Here is a 20,780-nt window from a genome sequence, read left to right as displayed (position 1 = left end):
GTTTCCGGTGTTCATCCGGAGTCCACAAAAAATATGTCAGAGTTTCATCGTCTTCGATGTTAAACTCAGCATACCAAGCAGCCCTTTGCGGAGTAACAAAATACAGATATCTTTCGGTTACTTTAATATTCACCGAACGTTTGGTCACACTCATTTTTTTTTTACAGAACAACGATACCAATCTATCGTACTCCATTGTAAGTGGCAACTTAACATGATACTATGGAGAACAACTATAACATACTGAGTTATTCTCCGCCACAACCTCACCCCCAATATAATAAAACTCTACTTTTTCGCTCTTCGGACATTATGACAAAATGCAAAATAACTTAACGAAATAAATATTTCGGAAGACTTGAAAGATGCTGAATGGATTTATGGATTTTTACCAAATTCAGAACCTCCTTAAATAAGAAAAAACCTAGTCCGGTGGTACAATTAGTGGATGTATAGCGCATGCATAATAGGTGTTATACTCATATAAATTATTGGTGGGTCAGATAAGTGCAGGTGAATTATTAGTAGGACCACATTTTATATATAGTGCGGTTATTCACAACGCTATACCTTAACGGACAAAATTATCGTTAAGGTATAGCGCGGCGAATAACCACGCTATATATAAAACGGTGCCCAGTTTTTTTTAACCTATTTGTGTCTCTTCGGTCCAAATGAATCATACTTTGGTTCCGGATTCCTTGTAACTAAGGAATGAGATGTAAGAATTTAACTTTACACTTTACCGAACTACGGAATTGTAACTTTTGGTAGGCCTAAAAAAGGTAGTACAGTGCATGAAGTATCCTACAGGATTGCACCCTAAAAGGTATGATATAGGCAGTCTATCTTAATGTAGACACTAATGACTGATTTTACGACTGGAACTTATACGGATGACAACTTTACCATTGCTCCCTCCCCGGTAGGTTAAGTGTCTTGCTTATTAATTTTGAAGACACTGAAGAAACACAATACACACTATTCATTACGAGCTCCAGAAGAGGTCCCTAACAGGCTAAATTTCCGCAAATGGAGAGTTCGACGATGGTATTGTCCTGTAGCAGAATTCATCATTTTCTCGAACTGCATTAAAATGCTTAGAACTCTCTCTCTCTCATCTCATATTCATAGACAAATGGCAACTCACGTCCCTGTCATTTGTGTTCATTTATTGCGCAATTTTTTGCCCGTTTGGAATCTTTTTCCTCTCTCTTATTTATCTTCACTCACTCTCACAGTTGCACTCTCAGTCTCATGTGTTATATCTTCAACACAAAGCCTTCATTCAACTTCCACCACTAATACCCATTTCCCCTGTTCCTCCTCTAAGTTGCTACATTTTTTTTTTCCTTTGGCCTCTTTTACATATTTTCGTGCCATACAAATACAAACAATTTTTCTTGCTTTTTTTATTTACACATTCTTGAAGTACTTATTCAATCGGGTGAGATGTAATTCTTGTTAAATGGGTCGAGAAAAATCTTCATCGCTGATTTTGCTCTCTTGGGTTTTCCTTGTTCTGAGTTTCAGAGTACACTGTGATGGCTCAGAGGTTTCTTTGAAGTTACTGAGGACACCTCGCGCATTCTCAAACTGGAATTTTGCTAAATTTGCTTTTCAAGTTTTGGTGAGCGGCAATGGTGACATTTGTGCGGACTGCTCCACTTATTGCAAGGTCAGTTTGCATGCTATAGTACAGTTAAATATCATCGAGTTGTTCTTTTTATGCAAAGCACATGCACGCCCTTATTACCATTTGCTGCAAATTAGGAGTTTCTCTAAGAGACAAAATGGGGAGTGGCCTTGAATTTGCATGTATCAAGTTATGAGAATTTTGATGGTCGTCATGTTCTCAGGCTTTAGGATCAAAGCATGTGAGAGTGACTGTAATGACTTAAATCTGAATGTCTAGGAAAAAACAATATCCAAATATTCAACCAGATCCATGCTGCTAATTGAATGCACTAAGAATATGCTGTAGCTATTCCTTAAAGGAATCTGTTTTCCGTTTCCTACTTCACCTCTCAACGGCAAAAGCCAATTTCATGGGATTGCCTAATTTGGTTAATTTTACTCAAAGTTTGGGCATACTTAAACATATAGGATTTGGAACTCTTTTTCAGTATTTAACTTAAAGACACAAGCGTAGGAAAATTCGAATTCAACATTATCAGTAATCTGTTTCACATATCTAGTTGTCTATAGTAGATAAGAGTCCAATGCGAGCACTAACTTTACCACGTTAGTTTAAGGAGAAAAAACAGAAGAAGAGAAGGGGTTCAGTGCATCGGTGTTATTTGTATCTAAGATGAGGATCAGTGAGCTCATAGAAGCCATCTTCATGCTATTTCCCTCTTGTCAACAGACTTCCATCTAAATTATTAGTAATATTCTAGAAAAGGGCCATCTTACTGTCAAATTATACCTTACAACGATAAACTTGAGGCCTAAGGTGTCATCTCCGTCACTTGATGTTATGCATGCCTCTGGAAAAATATCTATGTTGTACATGAATGTGTAAGCATCTCCCTATTATCATCCAAAATTTGTTTGGAAATATTTCTGGTATAACATCTCCATAGAATATATTGAAAAGTACCCGTCAAGGAAAATGCAAATTTTAAAAGATACATTCTCTTGGTCCCTAAGGTCCATGAAGATTGTTCTATATTCATTGAGTTTCACTTTTTATATTCTCCACTTGATAATTTTTCTATTCATTTAGTTTTTTGTGCTTCGTTACACCACTAATTAATTCTACATTTACTGTTGCTGTAGCTGGATGATCACAAGTCTTCTGTTTGTGAAAGCGGAGAAATTTTATACACACGGTTGTTAGATGGAAATCATACATTTGAAGTTTGCACCAATGGATCTCATGGAGTCGGATGCGCTCGTTATAACTGGACTGTTGGTAGCACTCAACCTTTTCTTCTTTTCATGGTCTTGGTGCCACCCTAGTAGTTCATGATACTTAATTACCACTTAGCGCACATAAAAATGACCACTATCTTCTGTGGTGTACTTTTGACTTCTGTCGTTAAGGCTTAAGTTGTTTTTGTTGTTTCTGGGCCTTCTTTGTTCAAGATAGTTAGCTATTACATATGTTGGGGAGAGATTACCAAATAGTGGAGAGAATGTAAATGAGGGAGCTCTGGATCATTTCCTACACTCAAATGCCAATGGAGATTGATCTCACAGTCTCCCTCTCTCTGTCTCTTTATTTGCCCAGAATGTGGGAATCGAACACCCTCCGCAGCCGGAGGGCTGATGTATATTGTACTACTTCAATCCAGCAACCTGTTCGGAGTATGTTTTAGCTTGCCCCTTTCTTCTTATTATCCAGATAGATTTGGAACCCTTTGTAACATAAAGACAAGGTAAACTTTTATTTCCATGTAATATCCTTCCTCTCTTTCTTTCCTGAGTCGAGGGTCTTCCAGAAGCAGCCTCTCTACCTTCTTCAGGTAGGGGTAAGGTCTGCATACACTCTACCCTCCCCAGACCCCACTAGTGGGATTACGTTGGGTTTTTTGCTGTTGTTGTTATTGTATCTTTCAACCATTTTAAGACATTTGCTCAAACTTCGAATAAAGAGGCTACATGTTCCAATTTTCACCTTGTTTAGGCCTCCTAGCACAGTTATCATCAATTTTTGTTTTTATTTCAGCTGCCTTCCAATTTGTAGACAGGTAGAAAATATTCTTGGTCTTTTCTAAGCATGATGTATTTGTGTTTGTGTTTGAGACTCAAGTCTAGTTGTAACTGTTGGTAAAGTTAAAATTCATTCATGGTTTCACTTCCTGATTTCATGTCCCTACTCTTCTGCAGACACTATTCCTCCTACAGCCTACATTACTGCACCGACATCTTTTACGAATGCTTCAAATGTTTCAGTGAACATATCTTTCAGCGAGCCATGTTGGACCCAAGGTGGTTTTGGATGCTCTTCCACGAATTCCTGCAATGTAAGTATATGAGAAGCTAAATATATTGGCAATGGGAAGTCTTTTGCATGACAGCTTGGTTTCTTATAATGTCTAAGTATCTTTTCTTTAAAGTTTTCGACCTTTGGCTTCGTTAGTTGAAGTTCACCTCTGCAAACATTCTCAAAATTGTACTTGTAATGGAAAGAGTTGTGTAGGGGATCTAGGGTTCATGGAAATTTCTTTTTCGTTATCTCTTCATCTCAAAACCTAGTTATCAATTGTGTTCTTTTTGCAGCTTCTTGTTTATGGCCCTGGACAGATCGTGCCAAACACACTCAAAGTTGTTGAGCCAGACCTTAAATTTTCTGTTGTCGTGAGTCTGTCTACACGTGATCAGTATGGAAGAGTGGTCGTGGTAATGGATAAAAACTTCTGTTCAGACTCTGCTGGAAACAAATTTAAAAGGACAGAAAATTCAAGAATATTTATACATTTTGGTGAGTCAGTTGCCTTACCTTTATCATGTTGATATCAGTTCTTTAAGAGATGATCCTATTTAAATCAGATTTTCTGTTTCAGAGTTATATTATTGTTCTAGAAGGCCCTGTCATTTTCATGATCCAAAGAGACGTCTTTCTTTCTATGACAATTGAAACAAATTCTAATATGTGATATCTTAATATGAATATACTGGAGAAACGAATCCTAGTGTATAAAGATAATTGATTAACAATCAACAATTAACTCTGTGCCGATCAATATAGACTGACTCCAGTCTCTTTGATACTGGATTCAACAGATAGAAGAACAGTGTCCGTTGACATAAGGACTCAAATACCTGAAAGGCTACTACAGATTGACAGAGAAACGAGAACAGTGCTAGCTACCAATAGAACTGAGAACATGAAGGTGTATTTGTACTTTACAGAACCTATTGTCAACTCATCTACTGAAATTTTGAATTCCCTGAACATAAGTCAGGGGTTGGTTACTCCCATTAGTGGAAATAGTTTGGGAGAACGTAGATTTGGCTTTCAGGTTAGTTCTTTCCAATTTTTAAATGCAATTTGATATTCCATTGCACTTCTTTTAAGTAATACATTTTCTTTGGTTCATTTCCAGGTTAAAGGCATATCACAGACGGCAATAGTCACATTGAGCCTAAGATCAAGCTTCATATTGAGCAGACAGGGAACCTCCGTTGCTCCAGTAACTCCAGTTACTTTTCTATACGGTATGTTTGACTCCTTGTTAAGAAAGGAGAATGCCTCTACTTCTCGCCTGCTGAATTGACATGTGGATGATATGTGATTGCATGGTAATGTATGATATGCTAGTTATTTTGTTTCTCCAAAATATAATTGTTCATTGGACCTTCAGATATGCAACGGCCTGCTGTCAGCTTGAGCACAACATCTAGGATGAGAACTTGTGAAGAGCAAATTCCTGTATGGATAAAGTTCGTTAAGCCTGTGTTTGGATTTAATTCTTCACATGTGTCCATCATTGGAGGACATTTGCAGAGGTTAGCATCTCCTTGTATACTGATCTTCCTCGGTCAAAAGATTCTCCTGTAAAATAAAGCTTGTTCCTTAGCAAGTTATGAAGAAAATAACATCATTACTACTATCGTGTACCAATCATGGCTCGTTGATTTAATGTTTCTTATGTATTTCCAGTTTTCAAGAAATGAGTAGAAGCATATACGTTGTCAATATACAAGCCAGAGAAGATTTTGTTTCTGTGAGCATCCCGGAAAATGTAACTGGTGATGTTGCTGGAAATAGGAACCTGCAATCTAATGTTCTCCAGCTCCTGCACTGTAATATTCGATAGTTCTAAACTCAAGGTCACTTTCTTTTGCTTTGAAAATGCTTTAATCATGTATGATTTCCTTTTACTCTTTTACAGATACTGTACCATCAATATCTCAAGTGCTTTCCATCTTTGCAACTGCTGCTTTCGTGGTAACATCTTTTGCAGCAGGGCTCCTCACTGTGTCAACTGCGAGCCTCCAATCTGTTGGTGCATACTCAAGACCAAGCTCTTTTATGACATCTGATCCTGCTAGAAATCTTTTCGTAAATACCCCTTCCTTAACAACTTTATGTTAGACTCGTATAGGTCTGCAGTGTATATGGGTACTTCTTTGGTTGTTAAATACATGGGGAAAGATATGAAAGATCTTGAATTTTAGAACTCTAAGGCTCTTAGTGAAGCTCATGAAGTTGTCCTTTGTTCCTGAGATGTATTCTCGGAAGCAACACCATGAGAAGAGAATAATCATTTGCTTTCTCCAAAAAATATTCCAGTGTGACAAGATCACTCGTCACAAGTCAGATTCTTTTTTATTTTTGTGGAGTTCGGAGTAATAACTTTTTCTCCCAGTTTTAGTACCTCTGTGCTGGCAGCATAATTTCCGAAAAAAAATTAATATGTCGACCTGCTATTTTCAACGGTTGGAGCAGGAAATATTTAAACAGACAACAGCTCTACCATTACTGAGCTACCAAGGAAAAGGGGTCATAAGGCATAGATACCATTAAGATTGAGTTCTGTTGATGATTTATTTGGGTAGTGTTTAGAGTTTATGTTCTCTCACTAGCAATATCAGAAGGCTCTAATGTGGACGAATACATTTTTGGAAATGTCCACGCATCTTATGTCCATTAAGTTCATTGAAATTTACAAAATCTTTGAGATCAAAATAGCACTCTTAGATTGATTGATCCATAACATTATGTTCTGAATGCACATCTTTTCTTTTTGTGTCTTGAAACAGAGAATAGCTTGTCACATTCAGGTATGTGCATTGACGAGATGGTTGCCAGTTACATTGCCAGTTGAATACTACGAATTTGCTAGAGGCCTGCAATGGAGTGTTCCTTACATGAGGCTCCCATGGGAAACTGGAAGCATGTTTCCATTCATGAGGGGACCGAGTTCCCCGACAAACTCACATTCATACGGCTCTAAAATTAATGATTTTGGAATGAAAACAGACAAATACAATGTGGACAAAGCTTCAGGATTATATGGGCTGCCACTTAGTCCTATGGAATATAGGTCAATCTTCGAGGTTAGAATCCACAGCTTTCACCATAACTTAAATACTTGTTCCCTGATCACATTGTTGAGTGCTCTTCTGAATGGCAGAGCCAGAATCTTCATCCGGAAGCTCAGTATATCCTGGATCCACAATATTCAAGTGGGTAAGTACCGAAAAATGTCTCTGTATCACATCTTTTGAAGTGATCAAAGGTGTTTAGTTTCCCAATTCATTGGGGCTTAGGTTTTAGTGAAAAAAGAAAAGGATGATCAAGTGCATGTACTTGAAAATAATTTTCTCAAGCTTTTAAGCAAAAGATAGATTTAGCACCTGTAAATGAATAATTCATCTGCTGTTTCCAGGTGGAGAGATTTCGACAGAAGCATGTTTTGGTTAGCCGTTATTGGAGGCAGCTTGATATTACTGCATGTTTTGCTCCTTTTTATTTTAAAACTGAGAAAGGACACAGAAAAAAAGTGGAGTTATGGAGCTTTGGTCTTTCCAAGATTTGAGATCTTCCTTTCAATTATGGCTATACCTTGCATTTGCAAAGTCTCAGTAAATATAGTTAAAGGTATTTCCAATTCATAAGCACGATGCTCCTTTATGCATTATGCCCTATAGCATTCTGTTGCAACGAGTGCATTCCACCTGTAAGACATCAATTTTCACATTTATAAATGATAAGATATACCTGTAGTGACTGATCCCCAATACAGTACTTATCTATAACAGTTAGATGCTACTTACCTTAATCAGATATTGACCAGGTCACAAGGTTCAAAGCATTACAGCTCTTAGAACTGTGTGTGATTTCTGAAAGATTGTGATTTGCATAGATTTTGTCATGATGAGTTAAAGCTGCCAGTAGATCATTATTACCGAAGTTAATAGATATTACCTGCATAATTGTCGTGGTTGTGTTTACCTTATCATTCTCTCTTCCTGACACCCCCTCCCCGAGTAGGAGCCGTGACATGCAGATGATAAGTCCTATTGCAAATCTTAAAAAGGAGAAAACCACATCAATTATTAGAAATTAGGCACGGTTTCATATATCTAAAAATGTATCCAGCCTCTAGGGCTACAGCTCTTTAACAGCTTTATTAAGATCCTAAATATTTTTAGTATCAAGATACATCTTTTGGTAGGGAGATAATCTATCATTTACTATAAGAATGTTCTCTACTAGAATGGATCTGCGCATTTTATAGTTTCTTTCTGCATCAGTCGAAGATTTGTAAATCCAGTTTACGAGATCACAAATTTGTTCTTCTTTTCTTCTAGGAGGATCAACTGCAGGAATTGTTGTTGGCATTTTACTTTTGGGTTTAGTATCATTTCTACTGCTAGCATTGCTCTTGTTCCTCTCTATTGGAATCACGTTAGGGAAGCTTCTTCAGTATAAGGAGGTACACCAAGTTGGGCAGACATTCCATTGGTATCAAGAATTAATCCGAGTTACCCTAGGTCCTGGTAAAAGAGGTCAGTGGACATGGAAAAAATCACGCGATTCTAAATATTTAATCGTGTTTGGCCCTCTGTTTGAGGATCTAAGGGGTCCACCAAAGTATATGCTCTCTCAGATTACAGGAGGAAATCCTAGCAAGCATCATGACAAAGTCATTGCAACAGACGATGAGACGGAAGATGCAGAAGCACCTTTTATCCAGAAGGTGTTTGGTATTCTAAGAATATACTTCACATTTCTTGAATTTGTGAAGCGTGTTTGTCTTGGAATTGTGGCTGGTACTTATTTGAAGAAGTGGTCTTCAAAAACTCCGATAGTTGTCCTGCTTAGCATCACTTCTTTCCAGCTATTCTTTATGGTTCTGAAGAAGCCTTTCATTAAAAAGAAGGTTCAGCTTGTTGAGATCATCTCAGTTGCTTGCGAAGTAGGTATTTTTGCTGCTTGCATTGTTCTCTTAGAAAGAGATTCATCAAGAAAGGAAACCGAAATTGGAATCGCCATGCTTGCACTTTTCTTCATAGCATTTTTGGTCCAGCTGCTAAATGAATGGTATGCATTATACAGACAGACAAAGCGACTCGGTCCTGATGACAATTCTTTCTGCTCCGGACTGAAAGCAGCATCAATTGGATTCCTCTTGTTTTTCATTCCTCAAAGATTGATCAGAAAGCTCGAAAGCGGATCTGCTTTGTTAGATCACAGACTAAAGGAAACTGGGGATTTTACTTCTTCTGGTGACAGGAATAGGAGTTCTGGTAGTAGAAGCTCAGGTGACAAAGCATGGATGCGACGAATAAGAGAACTAGCAAAATCCAGCTTTAGTAAAGACAGTAATGCAGCTCCAAGTGATCCCTCAACAAGTACTGTTAGATGGAGCGGATTTTGGAATACAAAGAGAAGTGGGAGCTCATCTATAGATGCATCAGCAGACTTCAAGTCAAAACCAAGAGGATTGTACAATGATTTAGAAGCTATTTTTGCTTCCAAGTCATAAACATCTTATTCATTATACAATGGAGTAGTATATTCTGGTTACTTTACTACATCTAAAGCGGGTTTGAACTTGTTGCTTTAACTATGTAACAATGTATCTGTATGCTTTAAATTAAAGTATACGTATAATAAGATCACACTTATTCTGAACTCACTCACGTTGATCCTGGATTCGCCCTGCTTGACTGTTTTTGAGCTTATGTGCTTTGCAAGTTCATGTTATATTTCCATAATGAGGATTGTTGGACTAATAGAATGTATCAGTGTATAGCCCTAGAGTATAAATGCATGCTGTCAATGTCAAAACTTGAATATTTCTGTCTTATACTAAATCTTTTCGTCTTTCGATTGGATAATAAATTGTCCTTGAAACAAAGAGGGTTTTGGGGGGGGGGGGGGGGGGAGGGGAAGATGCTTCATATAGTACTCTTTTTCACCTTTCTTCAGGAATAAAATAGCACTATGAAAAGTAAAATTAGCCAATCCAAAAAGAAAAGTTCCATGTAAGTATTCCCTGTGTCATAAAACTTTTATCTTAATTCGTCTTTCATGTCGACTTTGGCTTTGGTAGATTTTAACCACTTTTGCAATGAGAAGATAAAAAAGATAAATTACATGAAAAGAATCCTTGTGCAAAAGCTTAAAATTTTCTGATCATCTATATAAATTTACATCAAATGAAAGGTCTAAAATTTACCAATCACGTATAAATATTAAATAAAATGAATATGACTGATATTAAACTTGACTTGTGAAAGTGCACAAAAGTATTGGGACAGAGGAGTAAGTAGCAAAAGAAATAAAAAAACAAAGGAAGTTATTTTTTTATTATCTTTTGTGTTGACTTAAAGTCCCAAAAAAAAATTGGAATCCTTGGGTTTTGCCGGGAATGCATAAAATAAACGCAATTCAGAACATAATTATACCATGTTTTGAAGGGAAAAAAAATGTTTTTGACAGTTTAACAGAAAAAAGTAGCTTCAACCTAAAAGTAATTTTGAGAAATATACTGCAGAAAAAATAATTTTGAGAAATATACTGGCTAAACAATAACTGGTGCTCAAAAATATTTTTTAAATTAATTGGCCAAACAAAAACTATTTCTACTACTCAAAAAGCATTTTTGAAAAAACAAATTGCTATTAGATGCCATCTCCCTTTTCTTGATCAAAATGTCAAAAGCAGTATCAAAGTTTCCAAATTTCACCGCAGGAGAAAATTGGGGTGGCACTGAAAACGAGGGAAGAAGAAGCCACCTGTGCCATCTTTCAAACAACAAGCACTTAAAATCCTTCATCTCTTTGTATACTTACTGTATATAAAGGAAAGACCCAATGGGATCAATGTTCAGTTCACCTCAGATTAGCAAAGAACAAATGGAGATGGCCCTTACCAAAGCCAAACAGATCGTTTCCTCTAACCCCGTCGTCGTCTTCAGGTATAATTACCTACTTTTTCTGGGGTTTCTATCTTGATTTCAGTTTCAATATTAAAACTATTAGTAATAAAAAGAGGAATATTTTACTTTTCCAATTTGGTTTTTTATGTTTTAAAAAAAATTGGGGAATATGAACTGGTTTATTGGGAATTTAGCCTATTTTATTTATTGCAAGATTCGGGAGAGGAAAGGGGAATTTTAGGAAAACGATCTTTTTTTTCTAGCATTGAAAATATCAGGATGATCTTCACTGTATAAGGTTACAGGCCATTTCTTTAACCTTCATATATACAACATTTAATTGTTCTGAATGAGCTCCCGGTTTGTCTCATTTGTGATAGGAAGTTTATGTTTATTAATGACTCCATGCTGTTTAATTGCTTTTTCTTCGTGCAGTAAAACATATTGCGGGTATTGCACGAGGGTGAAGCAGCTTCTTTCCCAACTTGGTGCTACTTTCAAAGTTATTGAACTTGACCAGGAAAGTGAGTCATTCCCCATGGCAATTGCTTCTATGTTCTTTATACATCCTTGTTGCTGCAAAAAATTGTGATGTCTATCCCTCCTAAATCTAGTTTTATCTCAAGACGCAAAAACAATCCTCTCTGCTTTTTCTCTTCTATTTTCCTTTTTTTTTTTTTTGGTACTGAAAGATTGAGATTGAGCAGAAAAATTTGAATTTCTGTTAGCTGATTTGTTTCACTAGTTAAGAGGAAGGTTAGTAAATGTATAAAATGCACCTGTGGATGCCTTATAGTACGTATGCAACAGGTAACAAATGCACCTAGTGTTTTCCCCTCCGCTGGATTTGAACCTGAGACCTCGTCGTTCTCACCCTTGGGTGCTACCTTCTTGTTTTATTTATTAAAGAATGTCACCTTTTTATATTTCGTAAGTTCTCAGGTTGGACATTCTCATTTTTCCCTCATAGGAATGACATCATATCTTTTAGACATTCAAAAGATATTTGTGGTATATAAAGATCACAGTATTAGAATTCTTATTTAAACTTCGTTCACAGTCAAACAAAGATACATAAATTGAAATGAAAAGCGTAGGCGATATTTTTTTTCATTGCCTAAGTGTTGGTTCATTGACAGTGAGGGATAGCAGGTATGCTGTGAAATAGTTGAGGTGTGCCCAATCTAGTAGGAGATATCTGATTGGATAATCGAGGTGTTCCCAATGATTGAATAGTCTAGGCGTGCCCATCATTTTAGGGTCAGAACCTGCTTTCTCTTCTTTTTCTTTTTTCCTTTTTTTTGGGGTTGGGGGGGTGGGAGGTGGGTAGAGAGGGGAGGAGGAGCAGGGGTGGGGTGGTAGTGTTTTAGATTTCCTCTTTTTTCTTCTTTTGTGATTCCATGTGTCACTTCTGTAGTAAACATCTTATATATGATCCTTTTGTCACCCAACATCCTATCTTTCAACAACAATTAAGAAAATCATAGAAATCTCGTGACAAGATTCCTTTCACTTCCACTGTCTTGTTTTCATTCCTTTTTCAATTTCTATAGTAATTCAACTGTTCTATCTCTATGTTAATTGAAAAAGGAAATGTTTAAGAAGATTTGGATGTCTTCTCTATGGGTATATTAGGAATTGACCCCTAGAGTTTCTTAAGAGAGCCAAAGAGGTATTCGACCTCCTTTTGCAAAGGAATGTTGTCCCTAAAATATTATAAGCACCAAGGTTCGAAGATAGAGTAGATTAGGCAAAAAAGAGTGTTATGTATTTAATTGTAATGGTCTGTTTGCCAATGTCTTAGAATGAATTAAGTATTCAATTTTCAACACTCTTAAATGCTAGAGGTTTAAGAATTACGAATGATTTTTATAAATGTTTTGTTGGTTACCATGATACTTCTTTTAAATAGAAAGTATTTTGTACCCATTGAAAGGAACTTTCTGGCCCCATGATCATTTTAAGCAAAACACAAATTATTATACCGTATCCTAGTTGAAATTTCATATATAAGTGTTTGGTGTGGGACACTGGAGGCATGGCTCCAGTGCACAATGTTACATAGAAGCACTGGCTAGAACATGTTTGGGGGATTGGGTCTTCTAATAGATACCTTGAACTTGTTGGCTTAGTTTAGCTTTGCCAAAATGTGTGTTTACTCAAAGAGTTCCTGAACCCTATAGTTGCGGATTATAGTCGATGAGAATTTCTCTGGTGAATTTTGTTTATCTGAAGGTGATGGAAATGAGGTGCAACAAGCACTACTCGAATGGACTGGGCAGAGGACTGTGCCAAACGTGTTTATTGTGGGGAAACATGTTGGTGGCTGCGACAGTAAGAATCGTCAACTTATACTCTTTTATCACCATCTCTTCCTTCCGTCTAAAACTTGCCCGCAGCTGTGACATTTATTTCTTCTTCTGCAGGCATAGTAGAGAAGCATCAACAGGGAAAGCTACTTCCCCTGCTCAAGGATGCTGCTGCTGTTCCCAACACTTCTGCCAAAGTGTAAACACATCTATCTATACAGTGTTGTTAAGCTGACAATAAAAATGAAGTTGAGGTTGCTGTTGCTGTAACTTTAACGGCCTCGGGCCTCCTCTAATTGGGGTTGTTTAATAAGGCATTGGATTTCAAGTTTCTGTTTCTCTTTTGTCCTACCTAAGTTTTCTAAACATTTCTTTATACCTTTTTCCCTTTCTAACTTACTGCTGCAACTTTACCATCTGTCTGAGAAGTATATACTGTAGATTCGCGTTACATATGCTTTTCTGTTTCCGACAAGAGTGAATTTGCTGCTGCTGTTTCTGTGCTATAAATCTCGTTGGAAACGATAATCCCGTCCCTTGTATATTATGGGACTATAGTCTATAGGATGAGACTACAGCTACGTCATGCATATCGACTTGCGTACTCCTTTGCCCTTTGTTATTATGTCCGAACCAGGTGATTTGAGATGGACCAGGATTCGCTGGGAGCAGTGCTCTCACTCTCCATATGGTGATGTGGTATATTTTAATGGCCACTTTTATGCAGTCGATTATTTGGGCCGCGTCCTAGTTTGTGATGTTGCTGGCCCTAAACCCACTAGAAGTCATATCGTAGCTCAGCTTCCTGGAGACCGTTTACATCAGCTATACATCCTAGAATCAGTAGGATCATTATTTGTAGTTGTGCGCGACGGTGTCCAAGTAAGGCACGTCAAAGATGATTGCGACAGGATTCCGCTGACTATCCTCCCAGAATCCAATATTAAGGAGGATGTAACATATGGGACGACAAATTTTCGAGTTTTCCAGGTCGATTTAGCTGCTGGTAAAGCGACGCAAACCAGGGAATTAGGTGACAGTTTTTTTTTCTTGGTGCTATATAATGCTTCTCTTTCGGTCCAAGCTTCTCAATTTCCAGGAATCAAGCCCAACTTCATTTATTTTACTGACGATTTTTGGGAAACATACCTCGCCTATGCAGAAGGAGGCGGCTTGGACATGGGTGTATTCAACTTAGCAGATGGCAGTATCCAGCCGCATTACAAAGGTGTTTCGCTCAGTCGTGTTTGTCCTCCAACTTGGGTCACACCAACTGTGTATTGAGTCAGACACCTTCCTTTATTTACTATATTTATTATGCTATATGTTCTTGAATTACCATAACAGTTGCTGTTAGTTTCAAATAATTACAGCATGTCATTTACGTTTTTTCGTATAATTGGACAAGAGATACTCCCGTTAGTTGTTGTACTTGCTTCCAAGTATGTTGTGTTGGAAAGCAATCAGTATTGGCCTTAATCGCTTACTGGAAACTGTCAAGATCTATTATATTGAGGTACAGTCACCTTTGCGAAAGCAGCAGAAGTAGGTGATATAACCATCTTCTAGATGTCTATAGAAAAGAAAGAGGGTATAAGATGCTTCCATAAAAGTATGTTGAGGTTATTTCTTCAAGGGCTTTTAGTTCGAGCAGGAATTGATTTATTACAAGGTGAAATGAGTTTCACACAGAACGACTACATATCTGATAGAGATGAGCGAAGAGGCGGCCATTTTACCGGTACTCCTATAATCGTTAGCTTCTCTTGCTTGGAATAGTAGAAGCAACAAGCCGCAATAAATGGGGATGCTTCATTTGATGTATCCTCTGCGTCCTCTTCTTGAAATTACCTAACCCTTAATCCTAGTGACCGGTGTTTTGATCTTGTAAGTGCTTCCAGTCTTCCTTGCCCAACAAATTCAGTTGGAGCTTAAAGTGAATCTTCGAATCTCAGTCTATTGGCCAAGACGTCTTGAAAAAAGCTGATGAAACCATTGTGCTTTCTGGAGATGTTATTGAATACTCTGACCTGGACTCACTAGCAGAACCAATGGTTTTGTTTTGATCATTTTCATCTTATGTCCTTTGGAGTTGTGTTGCCCTTTTTCTCCTTGTTGCTCTCTGAAAGCATTTATACAAGAGAAGTATGATAATTACCTCAAGAATAGCATAAAACAAGATATATAAGAAATGAGATACTTTTTTTCTTAGAAACTGGAAGAGGATGTGGCAGTAGTGGATGTGTTCTTGTCAATAACCCTCCACATAATCCTGGAATAGCCAGATAACTGTTGGAAGTCAAATTGTCATTGCCAGGAACTGACCTACTAAAATTACTGTAATGGACATTGAATTCTACAAAGATGGGAGAAATCAAATTTTAGCATCTGCCCTCTTAGCTGATCTTTCTCAGCCAAAAAAGTTAGCAACCCTGAGATACATAATTTCTTTTGTATATATCTTTACAACATTCCTCCTCCATCACAAATTAATTTAATATCATCCTAAACGAAAACATGTTGGCATGCATATAAACCTTGATAAAAATATAGTCTATACATATATAAAAACAGGCACTCTAAATGAGTTGCTCCCGGAAACATACAAGAGAAATTGCATAGGTAGTTAACCATTGACACAAAGCATGGAAAACGAACAAACCATACTCTTGCACGACATGATCTCTTTTTACTATTTCACTGAGCCGCTGCTGGTGTGTACAAGAGATAGCAAAAGAAATAAAAGGCTGTTAAAAAAGTGATCTATAGAAAGAGCTAAGGGACTTGAAAAGAGTATGCATATGCCATATACGTCCTTCAATCTAGTCCAAAACACAAGGAGTTTGAATGTATGTTTGAATGTATGGATCGAGGCTTCTTTGCTTTCAGACTTGGAATTCATTTCTTTACAGATCACCCAAAGAACAAAATTATATTGAATTGTTTCTTCCTCTCTCGTCCCTTTCAATACCTGATTGCATCCTGTGCATTATATAATATCACTTGTTTTGTCTTGAATAGGCAAAGTAACAGATGCCATAACTGAGATGCTATAGGGCAGTGGAGTAAAAGGGGGTCTATATCTTCTGCATCATTGAGGGGCATAAAGCATCTGGAACAGGCAGAGTTACTTATTTTTTGGATAATGACTTGTCTGAGGCATCCATTATTCAAAGCAGTGCAAACAAAACAGATTATTTTAAGGGGCTGTGCTCTTCCAAACTAGTTCAAATTTCTGGAGAAGGTTCTGCAGGTAAAGGAATTTATGGCATTACTCAACTGTGGATTTACTACTATTTATGTTTGGCCTCTCACCACAGAGTAAGGGTATTGTAACGAAGGTTCCGCAGCTTCCAGCTTTGAATGCCATTGTAGTTTCTCTTGAAAGTATGCTCAATCTACTGCTAGATCTATGATAAGTAGGAATTTTGACTACTTATTAGCGCTATTTAGCTTTTGTTTTAGTCTAAAAGCATTGAATTGTGTTCCCGAAACTAATGAAATGTGCTAAATTGTAGAAATATTGGAAGATGGACTCCCGAGAAGAAATCCAACTCAAAAAGGAGCAATCTAAACTCAAGGCAATAAAAGGCATAGAAGCTCACAAAGTGCGGACCGCATAATTGCATCTGCGACCGCAGATGATGAAGGAAAGTCCATCAGACTTTTGTGCAAAGTGCAGACCGCACATGAATTGTGCGGCCGCAAAAGATGGACTAGGAACAAAGTTCAGAGAATGTGCAAATTCCCAAGTTTCCAATCCCCTTAGAAGTGCGGACCGCACAAGAATTGTGCGGCCGCAGAAGAAGTGCATTACGGTCTCAGACATAAAAGTGTGGACTGTAAAAGACCAAGTTGCGACCACAGTTATAAATCTGCGGACCGCAGAAAGAATGCCTTGCGGCCGCAGATCAGAATTATGCGGCTGCAGACCTCCAATTCCTGACAAGTGAAGAAATCTGCGGACCGTAGATGGAATTGTGCGGCCGCAGAACCTCCCGAAGGGCATTTTTGTTCGAAATTTCCAGTCCTGTATAAATAGACGAGTTTCACAAATTTAGGTTAACTTTTGACATCAGCAGCTACAATAGCCGTTTCTCTTTGCTTCTTTTAGTAGTTTTTCATATTTTGGGATATTTTAACATAGATTTTATCATTTTGATTTCAAAATATAAGTTTAATTATCATTTCTTCTTCTATTCATTCAATTTCAAGAATGAGTAGTCAACCCTAGTGTGTAAACCTTATGGGTGTTTAATTTAATACTTGTTTATGGTTGTGTTTATTATTTAGCCTTGTTCATGCTTTAATTTGTGGAATTAATGGTTGCGAACATTAGTTCATGCTTATTTGACTTGGTCTCTACTTGAGAAAGAGAGAATTAGTCTAGGAAAACTTGGCTTACAAGAAATTGGGTCAATTGAGAGATTTATAATCCCAATTAAAGGGTTCAACCTAGAGATAGTAATAACCCGACTTGAGCTTTTATCAACTATTTTGTGCAATGCCCATTTGGACTTGAGAAAGCCAAATTGGGCAAAATCACTCTATGATCTAGAGGTATTGAGTGAGTAATTAAGAGTTGATAGCTATAATACACCCTGATCAATAAAACAAGCATTAGGGTCTATATCTCATTAGGCAAACACCTAGGTGATGGTCATAGTCCTAGGCTTTTTACAAAACTTGAAAAGCAACAAAAAAAATTTCTTAGTTTTATTTCTCAACTTTGCAATCTTAGTTTTAAATTAGTCATAGAAACAACCCAAATTTGTGGAAGTGTAAATTAAGATAGTCAAACTCGTATACTACAATATATACTCATAACTTCAATATATAGCTCTATGTGAAAATCGACCCCGACTCTTGTTGGGTACTATTATTGCAATCGACCGTTTCATAACCTTGATTTGAGGTGTGAAATTGGACGAGATCAATTTTTGGTGTCATTGTCGGGGAGATAAAAACGGTGTTAGCTATATATTTAGGTGTGTTTTTGGGAAACATAGCTTTGGGGGATGTAGACGTTGAGGATGATCAAATGGATGAGGTGCCTCCTGAACCTCAAGCCAATAGACGAGGCCGGGTGCCACATTAAAATATGCCCTCTCTACCCTCACCTCCACCACGAGCGGCTCCACATCGGGTGTTGCCGAATGAAAGGTATGCAATTGCTATAGTCCCTTCCCGTATTAGGGCGAGCAACTTTCAAATAACTAATGTGCTGCTCACTTTGCTCGAGCAACGAGGATTTTTTACTTGTGCACCGGGTCAAAATGCATACAAACACTTGAAGGGGTTCATAGATACGTGTTGGAGGAGTAAACAAACAAATGTCTTTGAGGATGTTTTGTGGCTAAGGCTTTTTCCCTTCTCTCTACGGGGGAATGCTTTAGATTGGTTGGAACGTTTGCCAAATTATTCCATTCATAATTGGGATGATAGCGGAAATTTATTTCTAAGTACTTCTCTCCCGGACACATGGTTATTCTTTGGGATGAAGTTCTAGCATTAAATCAAGAGCCCAATGAACCACTACACGAGATATGGGAAAGGTATAGAACAATGGTGAAAGAGTGACCCGACAAAGATGTTACAGATAACATGATTCAACAAACTTTCTATCGGGGGATCAATACAACCAACCAATGTGTAGTGGATCAACTTGCTGGTGGGAACGTCATGACTACGCCTTATGTGGAGGCATGTGATATCTTGGATGATATAACGGATACTTCATCGGTGTGGCAATCTCGGGCCAATGTTCCACAAGGTGATCCCAGTGTGATTCTCCTTCATAAAGAGTTGCATGACCATGGACAAGCCATAGCCGAGTTGACTACCACCCTGAACCAATTGGTAAAGGCTCAACTTCAACAAGTGCAAAATCCTAGGAAAGTAAATTCAATGAAGGGAGTAAGTATGATTGTGAACAAGCGAAGAACAAGAAGTCCACAAGTGCAATAAAGAGTGGACAATTTTGTTACACCCTATATTTTCGTACGTAAAAGTGCGTCGTGAGCAAACTAATGTAGGACCAAAAATGAGATCATCTTTGTAAATATATAAAGTAAGTTATCATGTTACCTCATAGGTTATAAATATTGAAGATCGTGAACAACAAGTACAAAGAGGGTTGGAAGGTTTAGAAGCTAAAGAAATTGAAGAAAATAATATTTCGTCGAAAGTCGACAAGTTGGGAATGCTATAACATGTACTTTTGGGGTGAGACCAGGGTATTTAAAATGATAAGGAGGTTATGTTATGAGTTATTTTAGTCATATGATAGTCGTGTGTTATGTTTTGAAGTCAAGCGAGTGGTGGAACAAAAGTCGATGAAAATCATCACAAGTTGTGTTCATAAGGTTTACTGAAACTTTGGGTCAAATGTAACTGCAATTTTCTCCCAATATACTTAGAGTTATGGGGTTTTCCACTCATAAACCTAAAGCTCTATGTGTCTATTTTCTAACGCATTAAAGCGTTTGTCAATACGATATCGGAGTAGAAAGATATGGGTTTGCGAGACTGCGCAGACTGTCACCTACTTGCTTAAAAGAGAATCCAAAAATGGGTCAGTTCGGGTCATCCAAAGAGGCCTTTTAAAATTCCTATACCCTTCATATATTAGACTGATAATAGGTCAAAATAACCAGACTTAATCTCTGCAAAAATCCTTCCAAAATATTTTCCACAAAGCCCAATTGATTTTCTCTCCCTTTCAAGTTCTAATTGGAGGTAAAGCCTAGAGTTTGAAGAACCAAGATAGGAGCTGAGTTATCCAACAAATAAGGTAAGTTTACTGCTCTCTTTCATCCATTTTTTTCTGCTGTAGATGCATAGTAAGTTGTTCTATATTTGTAAGAACTCACGGGATGGTGATCGGAAGCCGTGAGTTCGAGTTATTCACTTGTAGCGGACTGTTTTGTGGACTGTTTGGTGTTTCTGTTGGGCTGTGTGTTTTACTATTGTTTTGTAGAGTTTTTGAGGAGTAAGGGTGTGGATAAACACCACATAAATGCAAGATGTTAGGCTGGTCGTTCGTCGTAAAAAATTAGGATTTTTGACACTACTACGATGGTCGTTTTGTATATGAGGAGATTGGGGTGTGTTGGGCTGTTTTGTAGTATTTGTGGTGTACATAAGGTTGAAAAATAATATATATATATATATATATATATATATATATATATATATATATATATATATATATATATATATATATATATATATGCTTTTATTGTTGTTTTTGGTGTTATCTTGAATTTGGAGGAAGTAAGGATTATAGGGGAGATGCTGTCCGTTTTAATACAAAATAAGCTTGTCGTTCGTTATACGATAGTTGTACCTTTCGTAACTTAATGATAGTATTATTATCATTGTTGTAGATTAAGGTGAGAAGAGGCGAGTTCAACTTGGTGATTGGAAATATTGTGATAAGGTATGTTAAGGCTAATCCCTTCTTTCATTTTGGCATGATCTTGTAACTACATGTGTTCGATAACGAGGCATAAAGAGAAGTTCATACTCCCGAATTTATATACATTATCCTAGTCTCATAAGTTACAGTATTCTCCCTTATCGGGATTTTATATTCAATTAAGTATTGTCTTCTTCAATTCAAGAG

The 20,780-nt window shown here is 37.3% G+C and overlaps 3 protein-coding genes across 4 annotated transcripts; all 3 read left to right on the top strand.

Moving 5' to 3' along the window:
- Window positions 1-1,228: 1,228 nt before the first annotated feature.
- Window positions 1,229-9,599, top strand: LOC104097722 (uncharacterized). Of its 2 annotated transcripts, XM_009604336.4 has the most exons (13): window positions 1,229-1,678; window positions 2,782-2,917; window positions 3,835-3,971; window positions 4,228-4,429; window positions 4,732-4,970; window positions 5,055-5,166; window positions 5,313-5,457; window positions 5,612-5,754; window positions 5,844-6,013; window positions 6,715-7,011; window positions 7,089-7,144; window positions 7,344-7,555; window positions 8,269-9,599. In XM_009604336.4, exons 1-13 carry the CDS (start codon window positions 1,469-1,471, stop codon window positions 9,444-9,446), a joined length of 3,237 nt encoding a protein of 1,078 aa, XP_009602631.1. In that variant the 5' UTR covers window positions 1,229-1,468; the 3' UTR covers window positions 9,447-9,599. The 2 variants fall into 2 exon arrangements, with proteins under 2 accessions (XP_009602631.1, XP_070053594.1); XM_070197493.1 differs by lacking the exon at window positions 1,229-1,678 and having other exon boundaries at window positions 2,780-2,913.
- Window positions 9,600-10,608: 1,009 nt separating this feature from the next.
- On the top strand, window positions 10,609-13,492 carry LOC104097723 (glutaredoxin). The gene is made up of 4 exons (XM_009604337.4): window positions 10,609-10,883; window positions 11,280-11,368; window positions 13,080-13,178; window positions 13,271-13,492. Exons 1-4 carry the CDS (start codon window positions 10,780-10,782, stop codon window positions 13,354-13,356), a joined length of 378 nt encoding a protein of 125 aa, XP_009602632.1. The 5' UTR covers window positions 10,609-10,779; the 3' UTR covers window positions 13,357-13,492.
- Window positions 13,493-13,738: 246 nt separating this feature from the next.
- LOC104097724 (putative F-box protein At5g55150) lies at window positions 13,739-14,437 on the top strand. The gene has a single exon (XM_070199026.1). It carries the CDS (start codon window positions 13,739-13,741, stop codon window positions 14,435-14,437), a length of 699 nt encoding a protein of 232 aa, XP_070055127.1.
- The last annotated feature ends 6,343 nt before the right edge of the window (window positions 14,438-20,780 follow it).

This window comes from Nicotiana tomentosiformis, chromosome 3 (assembly GCF_000390325.3).
Source record: "Nicotiana tomentosiformis chromosome 3, ASM39032v3, whole genome shotgun sequence".
Lineage (NCBI taxonomy): Eukaryota > Viridiplantae > Streptophyta > Magnoliopsida > Solanales > Solanaceae > Nicotiana > Nicotiana tomentosiformis.
Note: the sequence above shows the minus strand (reverse complement) of the source record. Positions and strands in the feature narration are given on the sequence as shown.